At 36.7% G+C, this 18,306-nt stretch overlaps 2 protein-coding genes across 3 annotated transcripts; both read right to left on the bottom strand.

The window, feature by feature from the left end:
* Positions 1–444: 444 nt before the first annotated feature.
* LOC112153460 (putative monooxygenase p33MONOX) lies at positions 445–6,361 on the bottom strand. Of its 2 annotated transcripts, none has more exons than XM_024283694.2 (8): positions 6,179–6,361; positions 5,515–5,574; positions 5,240–5,418; positions 5,002–5,113; positions 4,494–4,621; positions 1,957–2,108; positions 1,679–1,806; positions 445–1,500 (listed from the first exon to the last, which is right to left on the bottom strand). In XM_024283694.2, the coding sequence occupies exons 2-8, from the start codon at positions 5,540–5,542 to the stop codon at positions 1,298–1,300; spliced, it is 930 nt and encodes a 309-aa protein (XP_024139462.1). In that variant the 5' UTR covers positions 5,543–5,574; positions 6,179–6,361; the 3' UTR covers positions 445–1,297. The 2 variants fall into 2 exon arrangements, with proteins under 2 accessions (XP_024139462.1, XP_024139460.1); XM_024283692.2 differs by having other exon boundaries at positions 1,679–1,860; positions 6,179–6,344.
* A 2,580-nt stretch (positions 6,362–8,941) lies between these two features.
* LOC112153554 (interleukin-8) lies at positions 8,942–9,868 on the bottom strand. Its single transcript, XM_024283867.2, has 4 exons — positions 9,556–9,868; positions 9,333–9,453; positions 9,166–9,243; positions 8,942–9,080 (listed from the first exon to the last, which is right to left on the bottom strand). The coding sequence occupies exons 1-4, from the start codon at positions 9,617–9,619 to the stop codon at positions 9,002–9,004; spliced, it is 342 nt and encodes a 113-aa protein (XP_024139635.1). The 5' UTR covers positions 9,620–9,868; the 3' UTR covers positions 8,942–9,001.
* Positions 9,869–18,306: the final 8,438 nt, after the last annotated feature.

Below are 18,306 nucleotides of genomic sequence, written 5' to 3'. Positions count from 1 at the left end.
AATGAAATAACGTAATAAAGCATTTCAAACTAATAAAAATATGTGAGCATGTTTGAGAAAAAAAAAAAGTTATTTATGTCATTATTTGGTAATGGATAACATTATCTCCTTTCTTTTCTTTTAAATTCTCAATATTTGAAATTGTAGATGCTAAACTTATAAATCTGGTCTAATGTGAGAGGAAACACCAATTTATTACTGTTAGAATTTGTAGACCTAAGTGCTGCAGTAGTGAGGATGAAAACAAAACATGCTGGATAAATAGTGCCATCTTCTGGTCATGTAGGGAATTGTTTATTTTTGTATCTAATAGTCACTAGACTTTAACAGGTACGACAAAAATCAAATATTTTAATGCATATTGTAATTACTCCAAATTTGATCAAAATGGGTATTTAAATGAATATTTTTTTTCCTTTTATTTCTTAAGAAAGACAAAGCAAATTGTAGTTGTTGGCAGATTTATTTAAGATGAAAAAACTGGGAAAACTCCCTTGTGCAATAATTTAATGAAAATCATTTTTCACCAGAGAAAACGCATAGTTCAGTCCTTGGATAGCACAATAACAATAAAACAATAACTATGAAGAAAAAGGAAAATAAGCTCTGTTTGATTCTGTCGCAGCTGAACCAACACTGTAATGCTCTGGAAAAGTAAACATAAACTGTTCAACCTGCTATTTGGAACACAAAGCTCATTTGAAAGTTGACCAATATGAAAACAGCTAATGCTTTTAAAAATATCTATATCAGGAAGTCAGGCCTTGCTAGCAAGAATAATTAAAGATGTTCTTTCACATTATAAAAACATGAGAAAACTTTTGAGGGGAAAAAAAAAAAAAAAAACCCAAACACTTCACCCTGCGAGACCAGGCACAATATCAGTCATACACTAAGCTGCATGCTGACTGAAAAGCACAAGTCAACAATAAATGAGTTAGCTTATATGAAATGGTAAAACTCAGAAAACGAATGGCACTATGAAATATGTGGTCAGTTGTAGTTTTCCAGGCACTGACGACGTATTTCACGTCACGTATTACACCAAAAGAGGGAAATGTTCATCAATGAAGGGAAGAGAAAATTATTCTAATTCATCTTTAAAGGGGACTAAGGATTTTTTTAATTTCTTCTTTTGGACCATCGATGCGGCCGACTAGCACTGAGGATGGTTCCCTGTCAGCCTTAGGGAGTTCGTGGAAGGCAGATGAAGCACAAGACAACAGAACAGGAAATGAGTAACCCTGTGCTTGGAATGAGTTGAACTCTAGATGGAAGAATATTATCTGGTCGCACTTCAAAAGCCTGATGGTGTTAAAACATTCATGTCCCGAGGCTTGAGTTTGTGCGGCCGCTGGGGGACTCGCTTATCAGTGCCAGGTATTTCAGGCTTGGGGGGCATAAAGTTGGGGGGTTCGTCAACCTTGAGAGTGATTTGGCTGTTGGTGCCGTCTATGGTGGAGGACTTCTGGAGGCCAAAGTATGACTGTAGTGAGAAGCCTGCAAGACAGGAGGGTGGAAGATGCTTTAAAGAGGATTTTTTTTACCCTAAACAGTATTTTTACTTCTAAAAGGACTTATTTTGAAAAAATTACCAGATTGTTTTTGCTGAAAACTTCCACAACAATTAAACTAAAAATGAAAGCATTTAAAAATGTGTCTTAAACTAGTCCTTCACCTGTGCTGGTTTCGGAGCCCGGATCAGTGGGGGACTTGTGCACCACCGACCGACTTCCGAAAAAGCTCCACTTGTCTAAGCCTCCGCCTCCTCCCTCGTTTCCTCCCATGTCTGCGTTCGGATGATGTCTGTCAGGGTCCGGAAGAGCGAGAAAAGGTGTTGAACTGAGGTGGAACCAGTTCCTGTGTCAACAGTCACAAAAGAAGCTACCATGTCACATCTAAAAACAAAAAATATCCATAGATATTGATCAATTAACTAAGAAGCGTGTTGCTGACCTTCGATGGAGAGCTGGTGATGAGAGGGGACTGACAGTGGGGGTGACACTGGGGGTGACAGAAGGGGTGACTGGAGGGGTACCACTCGTGGTGGGATGTGCTGATGTTGTAAGCCTGTCCTCCTTGAAGTCCCCACTTGGCATTCTCAACTTCTGCTCAAAGAAAAGACACAAGTATATAAATATAAAACCACATTGTAGAACCACTAACTAGCACAAAAAGCACTTCAAATTTATGGAGTTCTTTAAAAATAATTTAGAAAATGTATTTTTTTGTGTGTGTCAACAATAACCCAAATAATATTTGTTGTGCATGGTGACTGTTCTGCAAACTAAAAATGAAAATGCCACATTGCATCACAGACCATCTGTGATTTTAGGCCATTCCTCCATCATGTGGAGAAGACAGCAGAACAAGATTTAAGAAGGACAAAAGAGTTTAAAAAAAACTCTCAAAGTAAATTACAGTTAGTGGAGTGAGGTTTTAAATGAGTATTTGCTTAAATATAACTTATTCTTCAAGTATGATTGCTTTGTCTTTGATCATGAACTAAAAAAGTAATCAAACCTTTCTTTAAGACGCTAACCGCTTCTGGAACGTGATTTTTAGTTTAGTTTCTATATCATGCAGCTATGTTCCCAACCATTTATTGAACCAAATTCCTTCCCTAATAATAGAGAATGTTCTGCTGTCTGCTCAGGCTAGTGCCCATCGTGCAAACGAATAACACAAAGTGCCTCCATTGGCTTTTATCATGTGGGTTACAAAACTGCTAAAAATCTATAGTTGCATCATTACAGCTGGATCTCAACCAGAAGACAAAAATAAGTAGGGGCAACAGATAATGCAGAGCCTTTGGACACTTTGTGAGTTTCTCCAAATGTTGTTGCATTTCCTCCAAATGCAGATCAGAAATCCACACAAACTAACACAGATGGAACTTTAAAAAAAAAAAAACCCTGCTAAAATCCTTATTAGATCTGCTTGTTTACTTTAAAAAATAGGGCTTAAAGGGAAAAAAAAGAGGAAGAACTGTGAAACCACTTAGAAAAACACTTGACTAAGTGAACAAACAAAATCACATGAGTAAATAAGCCAGAAATCGTTGTAAATAAAACACAACAATGGGGAAGATAGTAATAATAATCAATAACATTTTAAAATTATTGATAAAGTACCTTCAGGAATGACATGTTTTCTACTTTGTTATATAACAAAAACAGTTCCATCCTCTAACAATATCAATGGTATCGTATCTCACTAGCTTTTGCTTTTAACGGGGTTAACGAGCCAATGGCAAAGACATTCGTGTCATGGAGTTCAGACAAAAAGGGCAGCAAATAGCACGACTTTGAGCCAAGCTTGTGTGGCAACACACGGCCTTTCAACAGAATAAAAACACACTCCCTGAACATCGTTATCTGGCTGTAGCTTCTTTCGCCAGAACACTTCGTGCGCCCAAGCGAAATGTGTCTAAATATGAAGCCTATGACCTTCATGTAAATGTTATTCACTATTCATCTTCAATATTTTTGGAAAAGTCCACTCACGAGCTTTAACAAAGCTTTGAACAAATAAAAACCAGGACATAAACCTGTTTGTTTTCGAGAAACATCTATAACGCTGTTAGCTAACTAGCTAGGCTAGGTTGCTAACGACCTTAATCGCAGGAACACCAAAAAAAGCCACCAAACAGCAGCCGTTTTTATCCATACCTTTTTATGATAAGCTTTCTTTGACGCCTCAGTGGGATAGGTTCTTTCATTTTGTCCATATTTCGTTAGTTTAGAGACAATTCTTCTTTTATTTTCGGAAAAAACCCGACGCCGTGTAGAGGGTAGAAGCAGAAGGCCCCTTTAGCGTGAGAACCTCATTGATTGGTCCGTTTGAGAAATAGGGAGGAGCTGTTCTAGTAAGGGCGTTGCTTGGCAACAGGACTGATAAAACTAGAAAGCACAGAACCCATTACGTAATGTGTTTACCAAGAAACCTTCACATATGATATAATACACACCATGTGATTTACACGCCTAAAATGATAATAATAATAATAATAATAATAATAATAATAATAATAATAATAATAATAATAATAATAATATTTAGGTTATGTTAGAATTCGTTCACTATACTTAGTGTACTATATAGTATGTTTGTCCTTCAGTAGGGCTGACCGGATCTACAATTACTAAATCGAGTGCCCTTGTAATTTCCCAGAAGTCTGATATTCATTAGATTGGAGAATACAGACCACAATTCATTGCTTTTGAATGATTTTTTTATATTTATTAGGTTTTTATTTTGGGAAATTGCTGACATCACATTTGCAGTTTAAGAAAAAAGTATTGCGCATGATGTCCAAATTCCTTTTAAAATCCAGGCCACGAGGTATTCCTGCATAGTGTGTTTTTTTAAAAAGTAGTTTTGGATGGGAACTCAAACAAAGCAACAGATTGCAAATGAAACAGTAACTGTTTTGTCTTCCTGACACCAAAAAAAACTGGGTCATACCAATCTTTATTTTCTCCTATACTCACAGGAACTGTAACATCAGCCCGTCGAGGAAAGCGGGTCTCCTCAGTAGAAAGACCCTTGTGTGGTGAATAAACGTCGTCTGTTAGTCCTGCCTGGTGCTCAAACATCTCTAGATTCTCTTGGGTTTTCTCTAAAGGGAAAACAAACACAAAAACTACTTATCTCTGTGTATTACATATACCCATGATACTACTTTTTAAGCAAAAATAAATAAATACATAAAAAGAAAGATGAAACATTGATTTGCTTCATTTAGTTTGAAAGGTCATCCAATTTCTGGTGCAGATCCATCCATCCATTGGATCACAGTTAATGGCATAAGCTACGTAGAAAAGGTTGGAAAATATCAAGTCTGTAAACACGGTTCAGTGTGGAGGTGATGGCGCTTATCAGTGTTTTGCTATCCGGGATTTCAGAACCCCTTCTGGGAAAAACGACTCCAAGAAACCAGCTGTAAACTAATGTCTTTGAAGCATAAATATTTTGGATGTTTTCATCTGGTCAGCTTACTGGTCATAAGTGAGCTCATGAAAGAGGTGGCTTTGGCTTTCACGACAGGCACTGGAGACTTGGGCGGTGCAAATCCCTCAAACGTCAACGTCTTCTTGTCTTTCTGACCTTCCTGGTCACACGGGTTTGCAGTAATAGCATCAGGTTACAAAGTTACATAATCAAATCTGCTTTGAATTGCAAGGTCATGTACGGCACCAACAATAGGGGCCTGAAAAAAACAAAAACAAAGACACACCTCTGCTCTGAACCTGTGCCGTGGGATGATGGGGTCTTTCCACAGGGTGTTTACAGTCATGTCAGAAGGGGGCGAATGCATGGGGGTGTCCATGTGCTCGTCGTACCGGATACTGTGTCGGATAGCCACGGCTGGTGATAAGGCGCCACAAAAACCAGACGGCATGCCCGATTCAATGGCTGAGTAATGAGAAAAAGATGATGATTAGATTTGATTCTAGGGAAACATTATCAGTTTGTTTTTAATACATCATTTGATTTGATTTACAGCCTCACCTGGAAAGTCTCCCGGCCCTGGGTCCATTTTGACACAGATCAGGAGGTGGATTTTTGACTCTACATCACACAAAAACATGCAGATTTAAATGATTAAACCATAAACAAAAGAAATAATCCTCTGGACGTCAGTCGTTCAAACCCAGGCTCACAAAACCTTAAAGAATAGACCTATCCGACTTGTGTTTCCAACACGCAGCAAACTCCTTCATCCTTTTCAGCTACGCCTCAAATAGAACAGGAGAGTCTGGTTACTGTCCAGCAGTGTCATAAATATGACGGCGCCTTTCACAATTCAGCCTCTTCCCACTGCAGAGCCCAGCTGAAAGGACTCCTTCTAGTTTTTTAATTTCCTAAAGGCAACAAAGCATCTATGAGTTTATTTTTTGACTCTGCTCTAAGATATGTGAAGTAGATAGCAGTGATTCATATTCAATAAAAATCTATTCAAGTAAATAGATATTAGTTTGTAGCTGCTAAAATAATCATGTACATTTAATTTGCAAAAAATAGAAAAAACACATACTGTTTAGGCAAATATATATCAATTTTTTTCTTAATCTTTGAATTCTAGCTGTCATTTTCTAGCTTCTGTTGTGTCAGCTGTTGTGGTGTTCATGACCAGGAAACCAGCCTTTTTTTAATGCAAAGCAGAAACACTAACCTGTTCAAATTCTTTCCTTTTTTCCTCTCCTGGCTCTCAGATGTAAGGATGAGTTTTCTGCGGTGCTGACGATATGGCAGACACTAAAGTGACAGCACAGGAGCGTGTTTGTTCACAGCTGAGAGTTCATCCATGACTTTTGGTCACGCAAACAGCAGCTAGAGCACCGACGTTTTTGCTGGAGCTGTGAACGCACCACTGGACCCGCCCCACAGAAACCTTAAACTCTGCAGTTTGAATGTTTGCATGGGTTTGTGTGTTCTGGCTGAGGAAGGGGGGGGACTGTTCCCAATGTGCAACCTTAGAACTGTACAGTTAGACTTAAATTTAATGATGTAACACACAACAAAGTGTCATTTGATTGGATGAGATACATTTCAGTCTGTTAGATCTCTCCGCTCAAACATCATTCAATACTTCACTAATAATGTTGCTTAAAATATATATCTTTTAATAACTGAATTTGTCTCATTTAGTCAATTCATTATGTTTTCATGTAAATACCAAAGACCTTAAGCGTATAAATGTGTTTGCACTTATGCCAGCATGTCTTTGTATGGGGGTGTTGAAGATCTCAGCCTATAGGACTCCGTGGTGAAAGGCCTTCTATTACGCAAGTGCTGAGTCAGAAAACTTGGTATTGGCTGATTATTAACCTGATAAGATCAATATTTCCAAACAGATTTACAATGATCCTTGCTCAGAAGATGTTACAACATCTGATATTTTAAAGGAAATCTGCTGGAATGGTTATGTGTTGCTCTAAATATTTAGATTTACAATAAACATGTTCTAAAGGTCAATCGTGATGCACTTCTAAATATGACTTTCAAAAGTTTCTCTCCCCTATCATCCTGAAACAATCTCATTTTGATTTGGTACATTTCTTCCAAAAGAACAAATTGTACTGTGTTGAGTCAAACAATCCACCAGGGGGCGACAAAAACCAAACAAAGCAAGATGGATGTTATAGCATCAGTCTGGTCAACAGAAAAAACAATTAGTTCTCTTCTCTTTGGAGCCCTGGACATAAAAAAATAAACTATCTATTATTAATAATTTGTCTCCAGTAAATTAGCATTCTGTGTGCACAAATTAATATTTTGTGGGCACAAATATGTTTATTGGGGTACAAATTAGTAGTAGACATTGAAGTTACCAAGATTCTAATTTGAGCCCACAAAATGCTCATTTGGGTGCAGAAAAAAAGGAATTTGTGTTCCACAAAATGCTAATCTCTTCAAACAAAAATCATAATTTATGGCCATAAAATACTAAGTTGCATGCAAAAAAATACTAAATTGTGCCAACAAAATATTTTTGCCTGCTAAATACTAACCTCAATGCACGAAATAGTCATTTGTCATTCAGTATATGCTTGTTTCCCTATACAACATGCTAATTTATTACAACAAATTACTAATTTGTGCCAAGAAAAGAAACTTAATTGTGCCAATAAAATATTCTTGTCTAAAAAACTTTAAATTGTGCACACAAAATACAAATATGTCCTCATTAAATACTAATCTGCATGCACAAAATAATAATTTGTGCTTCGCAAAATGTTAATTTCTTCCAACAAAATACCAATTTGTGGCCATAAAATACTACAATGTGTTCAGAAAATTCAAAATTGTTGCCACAAATTCACATTCCTACCCACAAAATACCAATTTTTTTAAAAAAAAGGAAAAAAAAAAGTGATTGTGCACCCAAATGGCAATTTGTCCCCATAAAATCCTAAATTGTTGCCACAAAATACAACTTTCTACCCAAAAAATACAAAAATGTGCAAAAAAAAATATCTGTGCACCCAAATGGCAATTTGTCCACATAAAATACTAAATTGTGGCCACAAAATGGTCATTTGTGCCTAGAAAAAAACTAATTTACTTGCAGAAATTACTCAATTATAGTCATAAAATACAAATCTATACAGAAAAATTATTAAATTTGATAGAATAACTTATTAGCATTTTTTTTTTAATTGTCACGTCCAGGCCTCAGTAGTTCTTTCTTTTGCGGCGTTCTGCCTTGGACTCCTTGTCACGTAACCATGTGTAAATATGTGTGGATGGCAGGGATTACAGGAAGAACACTCTGTCTAAGGGCTGCAAAAATGATTTTCTCTCGAGTAGTCCAAGTATATTTACTCCTCCAGTGCTGATTGTTTCCATTCGGACGAGATCTGCTCAATCTCTGCGTGGAAAGGGAGCATCACCCAAAAATATTTGTGTCAGATTTAAGGCAAGAGGATGAATTACATTACAACAAAGAGACAGAGACACAAGACTCAGACTTGAGATTTGACTTGGATTATTGAGCTTCTCTAGTTTATAATATGAATCTGTTTGAACATCTATCTATTCATCTACCAACCGACCTGCCCCCTTCTAAACTAGAGGTCTACATGACCATAATTACAGCGTAGAACAGGTTTGACCTCTTTCAGGGACCTCGTTCCAACAATGGAAACACTAAATAATTGCCTTACATCTCCTCTCCACAGGATACTGCTGTTAATGTGAACACAAAATGTGTCAGACTAGAAATAGAAAGAAACAACATTGTTGAACAGTTTTAGATTTCTTTCTTTTTTATTAAAAAAATGACATATCCAAAAATGCAGAGAATAAACTACAACAAAACATTCTGGAACACATTTAGCTTTGACAAAAGGATCGAAAGAGGACATTAGCATAAATATAATATAAATAATTTAACATTTCAACATCTGCATTCACGGAAAGTGCATTTGTTTTGTTTTGGGGGATCAGTGGTCACAAAGAGTCCTTGGTTGGTTGAAAGAGTAGAGATGGAGGTTCAGTTGGAAGTTGTGAGGGTGCTCCCAGAAGTGGAGGAGGACTTTGTCGGCTTGGATTTCACATCATTCTGTCTCTTCCTACAGGTGACAAAATAAAAGAACAATTATTAGACACAATGAAGTCTTGCTCCATTGAAGTAAAAACCACAGTAATGATACTCACATGAAAGCAGCCATGGCCTTTTTCATAATTCTCAGCTCTGGGTTCAGGCAAACGCGAAGGCCGTTATTGTAGGTCACTCTGTTGAAAACAACAAACTGAAGTTAGCTTCTGAAACATCAATAACACATTTTAAATTCTTAGCATCATTGTAATATTTCCTTGCTTACACAATCTCAATTTTGCTGCAGAAGGCGGTTGCCTGGTAGATCTGGATGTCTTTTATTTCATTTTTTCCCATGATGTGGTTCCTGACGCGCTGACAAAGGCACTGCTGTCCAGCCTCATTGACTAAAAAGAAGCCAAAAGAGAAGAAAAAGAATGAATTTTCAGACATAAATTCCAGTCGTTAGAAATGAAGTGACACAATAAAAAAAGTGTCAAGGAACTTACACTGGGCTTGTGTGAAGCAGGCCGCGGCGACCAGGAGGAGAAGCGCTTGAATCATGCCAGACATTGTTGGTTTATCGTCTCAGTTGACAGTGGAAGTCGTGATGCAGCAAAAGGAGACAATCTGAGCTTGAGGTCAGATGTTTGTCAGGAGTGCTGTGAGATCTAGAGGCTTTGGGGTCGCCTTAAATACCTTCCTCCGTGGCCGAATACCTCCTGCTTCCTGTGACAGAGGGGATTTTTGTTCAGACTGGAAAGTGGAAGTAAAAAACCACCAGCAGAAAAAACAAAAAAAACTCCAATCCCACTCTCATTATGGTTCCAGTTTTTCAGAAGATATTTGGAGATATCTTTGAAAAAAATAAAATAAAAAATAAAAAAGTATGTAGAATTACAAATGAGAACAAAAGGGAATTTTTTTACATAGAGATTAACTGTAGGGATTTGATGAAGTTTGAATGTTTACATGATAAGAAAAGTGTGAGTTTTTGAGTAATTTATGATCTTGATTTTTAATTTTGGTCTTAGCTTGGTCTTTAATAAAAAAAAAATCACATTTAATATTATTGTAATATTATTTAAGTTGCACACAGGATGTCTAGTTTTGTCAGCATTTGCAGTGACACACACAACCCTTGAAGTTACATGTTGATTTTAAAAAGAAATAGACATAAAAAGTGTATAAATGAACAAAACAATAAAAAAGTTATATGAATATATAATTCTGTTTATATTTAATGTATCTTTTATTTTTAGTTGTAAAGTACTATGTAAAAAAAAGCTTATTTTCTTATTTTATAGCCTTAAAAATGAAAAAAATAAAATGTTTTTTAAGTTATGCTTTTATAAATAGACTGCAGGATGTGTTAATTTTGTTAAGCTCAAAGTGTGGGTTGATAATCTTTGCAAGTCAGGTGTCTCGTGCATGGAGTCTGCATCAGCGGTTAACACCTCTAGCGCTTTTTTGTAGCAATTTGAAATGTGCTTCTCTGAAACAACCAAAAAAAAAAAAAAAAACTAGCCTTAGTTTCCTTCCATTGTGCACGATCAGTGGGTAGTCTTTATCTGTTTTTTCCACTGCACTTGCTTCTGTAGGCGTTCACGATTCCTTTCCCTAAAGGCTGGTCGCCATTGTTATGGTCATCAGACACTATGTCCCTCCATCCGCCATCAGGGAATGATGTGTAGTTTAAAGGAAAACTATTGATTTCAGTTGAAGAGCTGCTACGAGTTTCACTTTTCATATCATCTTTCCTTTTCTGGACAAGAATGAAAAGTCAGCTTTTCATTTCCTTCTCCTTTTTGGGGGCATCAGGTTCTCCATTTTCGCTTTTACACTACAAAAGTGTAATAAAAAGGGAAATTCTTTCCATGTTTTTTAGATTTATATTATATTTCTATTCTCTTACGATGTTTATCAATTACTGCTGTTGTGTTATATTTACATAAAGTTCTCTCCTGTTAATTTGATTTGTTTTGTTCATTATATTTTGTCATTTTACAACGTTAATATATATTGAATCCTCTTATGTTTGTGATTTTTGTTATAAAATTAAAATAATTTTTAGGGAGACAAATGTGACACCTGGAACTACAAATAAATAATAACCTTTTGGCTAACTCTGGTACATTTGCTGAAATGCTTTTTAATGCATCTATGGGAACCAGATAATGACAAATAAAAAAAAATATATGTAATAACTCACTATTAAGCTTTTAAAGCAATTAATTAAACTCTATTTGATTCTTTTAATTATCATATTTAATTATTCTACCGTGACTTAATTGTACATTCTATGGATTATTCTGAAGCATCCAATTGGAGACAAATAGATCCATGTACGTCTTTGTTTTCCTCGTCTGAGTTTGCATCTGGCTCAAAACTGTACGTCTGGAAAGCTACAATATTATTTGTGATTTTTGTTGCACCAATAATGTTAGGTTGAGGTTCTAAGCTGGCTCGAGTGTGTTAACAGAGAGCTCTCAACAACAGGGACACACTCAAAATGTAGCAAAACCATCAAACATAGAGAGATAGAAATAAAAAAATAAAACTGTGTGACATGGCCTTAAAACCAAACGTATATTTACTGATTAACAGACATAAAGTCAGCTGTAAATGATTATCAAATGAAACCAGGTGAGATTGTGACAGGTGAACTCTGAAAACAGAACACTAAAAGAACTGAAAACAAATCCAAATAAAGGACAGAATGTTCATGATGCTCAGGTCTGTCGATCCTCTCAGCTCCAATCTTCCTCCTACTGACACTTCAGAGGAAATCTCGACTGGTTCCAGTAGCATGAACCTAAATAGTAAATACTAGTACAATATGTGAAAAGTATTGCACTACGGTCCAACAGAGGACAAAAACTAATAAATAGTAATACATTTTAAATAACACAGCATAAAAAGATGACTATTTATTGAAACATAAACAGTGTTAAGGTCACAAAGTCTGATGACTTCATGTGTTCAAAGAGACGAAAGAGTGCAGAGATTGTGTAGAGTAGTGAGTTTCCTGTTAAGAAACAGCCAAAGAATAGCAGGTTACAATAATAACAGGTACTAGGTGTTCTGGTTAAAGCCTGAATGGGATAAGAAGCTCCTCATCCTCTCAGTGTTTGTCTTCAGGGATTGTAAAGGTTTCCCTGACCTTAACAGAGAGAAGAGTGTTGGTGGGAGGCCTGAGGTCCGTCAGTATAACATCAGTTCTGGTGTCTGCTGTAGTTGGTCTCCAGGTCAGGGAGCTGGATACTGATGGTACGCTGATTGGAGCACCTTCTGGAGAGCTTTTCTGTCCTGTTTCGTTCTGGATCGCTATAATTAATCACTACATCACTAGTATTTGGTCCATTGACTAGATGTAAATGCAGAAAGGGATGTTAGAACCCAAACCATGACAAACAAAACAAACTCTGTTTTTGTTTTCTATGACACAGAGATAACAGAGCTATCACTTGCTGTGGTTTCCCTTCCTCTTTGAAAGGATGTGGGTTCAGGCTTTGAGATAAGCATCTCAAAAATCAAAACCGTTGAAAACTGCAGATTATGTTTGACAAATATTGAATCTGTTTCAAACAGGAAAAATATTCTGAAGGATCCAAATTCATGTCAATCTGGCAGATCTGAAAGAACAAAAAGGTCAGACGTTCTAACTTTAGATTTCCTGATTTTCTCCAGGAGTGAATATGAACAAAAAAAGTGATCAACCAGCAAAATCAGCAAGCGTGACTCCTCTGAAACTAATCCGTCTCAGGAGCTCTCACTGAGTCATTCTAACACATACTCTGGAATTTACCAAGATGCTCGTGTTTCCTTTTTTAATTTTCCTTTTCTTAGGACATGGAGTGGACTGCTTTCACGTCGGTTTCAGTTCCATTTTCACGATGTTGTTTCTCTCCTGCTGCCGTTTCATTACTTGTGATTCGTTGTAAAGCCGACTCAAAGAAGAAAGAGTACATCTTTAAACTTGCATTTGTTGAAAATATTGTTTCATCTGTGACTAAACCGACTTATCTCTCACCAATCAAGCCTGCATCCAGTCATATCAGCATTTTTACTTTACTTTGTTATGATCCCACCACGAGGTACAGATTACATCAGAGACTCCCCTTCAGACTCGTACGGTTGCACTTCTCATTTCACTCTAAACGGGTTTCCATGTTTGAATGAAACCGAGAGAATAAAACTGTAAGAAGAAGAAGAAGAAGGCCTGAAACACAAGACTGTTCATCTCACACATTCATATGTGTACGATCTCCCAAGACCTGTTCAAAGTGATGAGGATCGCTGCTTGCTTTGTGTTTGAGGTACCTCAAATGAGTCATGCACAGCTGCTCATGTTTCATTCCACCAGTGGGTTCAAGAATGGAGTTTTTTACCCCCTTTTGTTTCCTCTCATAAAGCTCTGGTTTCACTCATATCAGTCAATTCTGACCCCCGCTATCTGTTGCGTTGATTTATTAAAGTATTTATGTTTCTTCCACTGAGTTTTTCTTCCTCCTTTTGGGTTCAGTACAAGCCTCCATCCCTGACAGAGGAAAAAACGTGCCTTTAGGTCACATGTCAGAATCACCCCCCAGCACTAATTTAGGACTTTGTTGAAGGCAAACGTTCTGGTGCACATGTTGATTGGTTTATAATGTAAAATGTACAGGTTAGACAATCATATTTTATTTAAACTTAAACAGATACATCTGGTTTTAATTTACATTTAAATATAGAATTATGTTGCTTGATAACATCATGATGCTTAGTAGTTGGAATATTTTATAGCTGTAAAATAACTTAATTTGGGTGTAAAAACTTGTTAAATTGGACATTTTCACGGAATAACATTAAAAAGTGAACTTTTTTTCATCTTTTTGCAGGTTTATTTTGTTTTCTGTGGGCAATATTGTTAGGTTGAGGTTGTGAGGGGCTGTAAGCTTGTAAACTAAGGAATGATGGGAAATGAAGGAAGGCTTACTACTGCCACTTTGCAGAAACTATGTCCTAGAAAAATACAGGTTTTTGATAATAAAAAACCACTGGGAACACTTTTACAAAAGATCAAAAAATGAAATGAAACTTCAGACTGTTTAGTTGAGATCAAATGAAATTGTGACTTTTTGGTTGAAGGAGTGTCCTAACGTGTGGTTGATCCTGTCCACAGTAGGTATGAAGTGACTATTCAGTTCTTTATTTTAGTAGGCCACAATGTCGCTGAAAGTTTAGGGCCCAAAAAAGTCAGTGAAACTTGTTCCCTTTCCAAATTACGTAATTTTCAAAGTTCACGCTTTGTTCAGCCCACAGTTTTAACCTTTGAAGCAAAGGGGTTAGGCTGGTAGGAGCGAACTTTCCCCTGACTTTTTGCTGAGATATGTGTGAAAACCAAGTCTCCTCGACTGCGCAAGCCCCCAAACTCTTTGTGTGTTTTCCTGTTGCACAGAAAATACTTTCATTTTCAGGAAAAAACACTTTTTTATATATAAATGCATTTTTAGTGCACAATATATATTAAAATGATATTTTGAATTCATTTCTCTGCAGTTAAAGGGATTTCTGAGACACAGAAGAGTTGTTTAAAACTTTTATGACAACAAAATACTAATAAATTAATTCAATGTGCATATAAAAAAGTCATTAAAAAAAGTAAAATAACTCGTATTGATTTGAATAGTATAATTTCACATCTGGTATCCAGAGGGGGTTGAATGGATGCCCTTTTTTTATGTACAGTCTTGTGACAAAAAACGTACAGTTTGACTTGACATATGAGTCATGTCATCAGTGTGAAGGAATTCTGGCCCACTCGTTCGCTCTTTTAGTTTGAAAGGATTCATTTATGAACGTTACGTTTCTACAAACTTTCAGCAGAGTTTAAATTCTCTGAAGTTTTGAATGGGTTGACCTTTTTTTTACACACCAAGATACAGAAATCTGCTCAGAAAGGATTTGAACTAAGTGAAATGAAAGAAATATTAACATTAATGGCTGCTATGATTAATTAAATGTAGGAAATCGCAAAGAGAAATAAAATTAAGCTGAAATCTACTTTTTTTCTCTATGAAAGAAAAATTCAATTTATTGGATGTCACAAGTTGTGAACAATAGCACCAGAGCAACTTTTGAAATGCTTTCGAGTTGTTCGGTGTAAAAAATCTAAAATGTTCATGGTGCCAAAATATGAAAGCTTCATCCATCAGCTGACACCAAAACCACTATGGTGTGTGGAAATGCCTCTGACCTATAAAACAGTTTTGTTTTCAACAACTGAATCCACAATATTAGAAAGCAACAATATTCTACACTACATGCATATTTTATATGTTTCTGCTTTTATTTTAGGAAAAATAAACACCACTCTATTTTAAAAGCATACCAAGTGGTCTTTTAGGTATGATTGTTCTGTTTTTGCGAAAAAAACCAAAACAAAAAATGTTTAATTTTGTGGACATCGTTTCTGCAATAGTCTATTAGAAATTCACCTCTGAGTTGTGGGCGGGACTATTGGTGTGGAGTTAGCCTATCCCCACATCCCGACATCCATCTTTTTTTTTTTTTTTTTTTTTTCGTTTTCCTGCTAGCTTACAGCCCCTCACACCCCAACCTCACATTACCAGTGCAAAAAAGATGGCGAGTAATATTGGATCTATCCAGCCGTACAGTGTTGGACCAGTTGCATCTTTGTGACATTAGAAAAATCAACAGATTTTGTATTGTGATTTGCAGAACTGGGCTGCACGGTGGCACAGTGGTTAGTGCTCTTGCCTCACAGCGAGAAGGCCCCGGTTCGAATCCCAGCTGGGACCTTTCTGTGTGGAGTTTGCATGTTCTCCCCGTGCATGCGTGGGTTTTCACCGGGGACTCCGGCTTCCTCCCACCGTCCAAAAACATGCTTCATAGGTTAATTGGTGACTCTAAATTGTCCCTTGGTGTGGATGTGTGAGTGAATGTGTGTGTGATTGAGGCCCTGCGACAGACTGGTGACCTGTCCAGGGTGTACCCCGCCTTCGCCCTTCAGCAGCCGGGATGGGCTCCGGCACCCCCGCGACCCCGAAAGGGAAGAAGCGGCCGAGAAGATGGATGGATGGATGGATGGATGGATTTGCAGAACTTAGTCTTAGGTGGCTGACATTAGAAGAAATGAAGTCTTATTTTTTTTTCGTAAAAATATCACTTGATTATTAGGGCTTCTGCACATTTGTGTCCACAGTCAACAATTATTTACAAATGGAGAATACAGGGAGCAAAGGTGAACCCTGCTGAAGAGGCAATAATTATTCATCCAAGAGGTCAAAGAAGACACCACAGTAACATGCAAATAACTGCAGGCTTCCTTTTCCCCAGTTAAAGTCTGTTTCCATGGCTCCACCTACAAAAAGAGACAGAAGAGTTTAGGATAAAAAAACATGTCTGTGAACCATCTATCCATAATCCAAACCAGCTGAATCCCTTTTTGGGATCACGGGGTGAAGGTGGATACATCTCATCGCAAGGCCACAAAATCACAAACTCACACCTGAGGACAAATTAGAAATAATTGATTAACCTAAGATGCTTGTTGGACTGTGGGAATCGGAGCGTGGGAACGTGAAAGCTCCACATAGAAGGGTCTCATCTGGGATTTGAACCAGGGACAGTTTGCTGTGACTTGAGGGCGCTAACCACCACACCAACGCACAGCCTACACCTGTGAACCAAGAAGACAACAGGGGAACTTTTAGAAAAGTGTGTCACAATAAACGTGTAAAAATTAAACAGCATTTCAGATAAAAATACCAAATATCTAATTTGGTGGTGGTAGTTTAGTGGTATGGGACTGTTTTCGCTGCTTCAGGAAGACTTACAGTAGTAAATGGAACATTGGATTATACTTGTCCTCTATTCTCGTCGTCCTCAAGACCTTCAAATAGAATTTTCCGCTCAAAACCTTTCACTGTGGCTATGAGGATTTCAGTTGTAATAATTGTTGCAGCTAAAAGGCAACGTAATCACTTATCATTTTAGCAGGCAATTCCGTTTTCATATAGGGTTGATTGACAGGTTGTCTGATATTTAATGTAATGACCTAAAACATTTAGGTCCCCTCCAGTCTTCAGGATGGAGGCAGGATGCGACTTTCACACCCCGCTATGACTTCTAACCATGAGCATCTTACCGTCATCCTGTTTCCAGCTTAGTGAAGCAACACCTTCACCGCTGGCTTGCATCACAACTACCATAAAAAATACGCTTTTCCTCCATTAGAAAAGAGTTAGTTGGGTGCAAATGTGTACACACTCAGACGGCCCAGATTATTATAAAACTATTTACTCTAAAAGTAACTATACTTTAAAATAAAAGCTCTAAAACCAAAGTGTATTCTATTCTATGGCTGATCATTTCCCTTTGGCATCCATATTTTTTATGGTCAAACTGCACTATAATGGAATTTATTACCTTTTTAGAGACTAACAATTGACATTTAAGCTTACAAGCTATCTAAAGCAAGATAAAATATATTTTACTTAAAGTTTTGATTGATGTGCGTCTCTGTATTTGAGTATATTCTGTTTGTTTCTCACAGCATTTATCCACACATTGTCTGTCAGTCCCAAAGACGGTTGACTTTTTTTTTTATTTCAAACATTCTGTATCTTGGACTAAAGTCGGAGAACTTTATTCAACAAAATCACATTTCTGCTTTCTTGTGTGATTGTTTTAAAACTTTATTTTTTAAGTAACAAAGTTTGTATTCAGCTAATATGATGGCTTCAAAACTGTTGCTGATAATACGTAACATGCATCACCTCATCTTTTATCAATCAACTTTATCAATTTCAAGCAGACTTACAAGAAGAAATGTATCTTTAGTGAAAAACAGCAGTGCAAATTTTTATTTTTTAACTATGAAGGGTGATTCTTTAAAGTTTTTGAATATTATTTTACAATTTTTCAATATATTTTTTTTCTATTGATTTATTTTTGGCTGCTGTTAATTGCTGAAACCCAAATGAGCAACAATAATCAGACAAATAAAATCAGATTTATTTTTAAAGCCCAGAGTTCTCCAGGGTTAAAATATACTTGTTAGAGGCCTATAATCTTTAAACAAGTTCCAAAATAATTTTTAAGAGATCTAATTTTATATTTACTATCAGAACCAATTGCTCAATTTGGGTGAATAAGGTTAAGTGAGTATTTACTGTGTATTTTGTGCTGCTCATCCAAATGTAACACAGAACAGCTATAAAACAAATCTCTGGAAGGTCCTGACATGCTTTGTT

This window comes from Oryzias melastigma, linkage group LG10 (genome assembly GCF_002922805.2).
Source record: "Oryzias melastigma strain HK-1 linkage group LG10, ASM292280v2, whole genome shotgun sequence".
Lineage (NCBI taxonomy): Eukaryota > Metazoa > Chordata > Actinopteri > Beloniformes > Adrianichthyidae > Oryzias > Oryzias melastigma.
This window is presented reverse-complemented; position numbering and strand designations above follow the sequence as displayed.

Bases quoted from the DNA above. Each gene is read 5' to 3' on its own strand.
- LOC112153554 (XM_024283867.2), bottom strand. From the start codon at position 9,619: ATGTCTGGCATGATTCAAGCGCTTCTCCTCCTGGTCGCCGCGGCCTGC. The intron at 9,454-9,555 runs GTAAGTTCCTTG...GCTTCTTTTTAG, and splicing joins CTGCTTCACACAAGCCCAGT to TCAATGAGGCTGGACAGCAG. The intron at 9,081-9,165 runs GTGAGTATCATT...TGTCACCTGTAG, and splicing joins AAGGCCATGGCTGCTTTCAT to GAAGAGACAGAATGATGTGA.
- LOC112153460 (XM_024283692.2), bottom strand. From the start codon at position 5,542: ATGGACCCAGGGCCGGGAGACTTTCCAG. The intron at 4,622-5,001 runs GTAAGCTGACCA...TTTTCCCTTTAG, and splicing joins CATGAGCTCACTTATGACCA to AGAAAACCCAAGAGAATCTA. The intron at 1,861-1,956 runs GTCAGCAACACG...CTGTTGACACAG, and splicing joins TCACCAGCTCTCCATCGAAG to GAACTGGTTCCACCTCAGTT.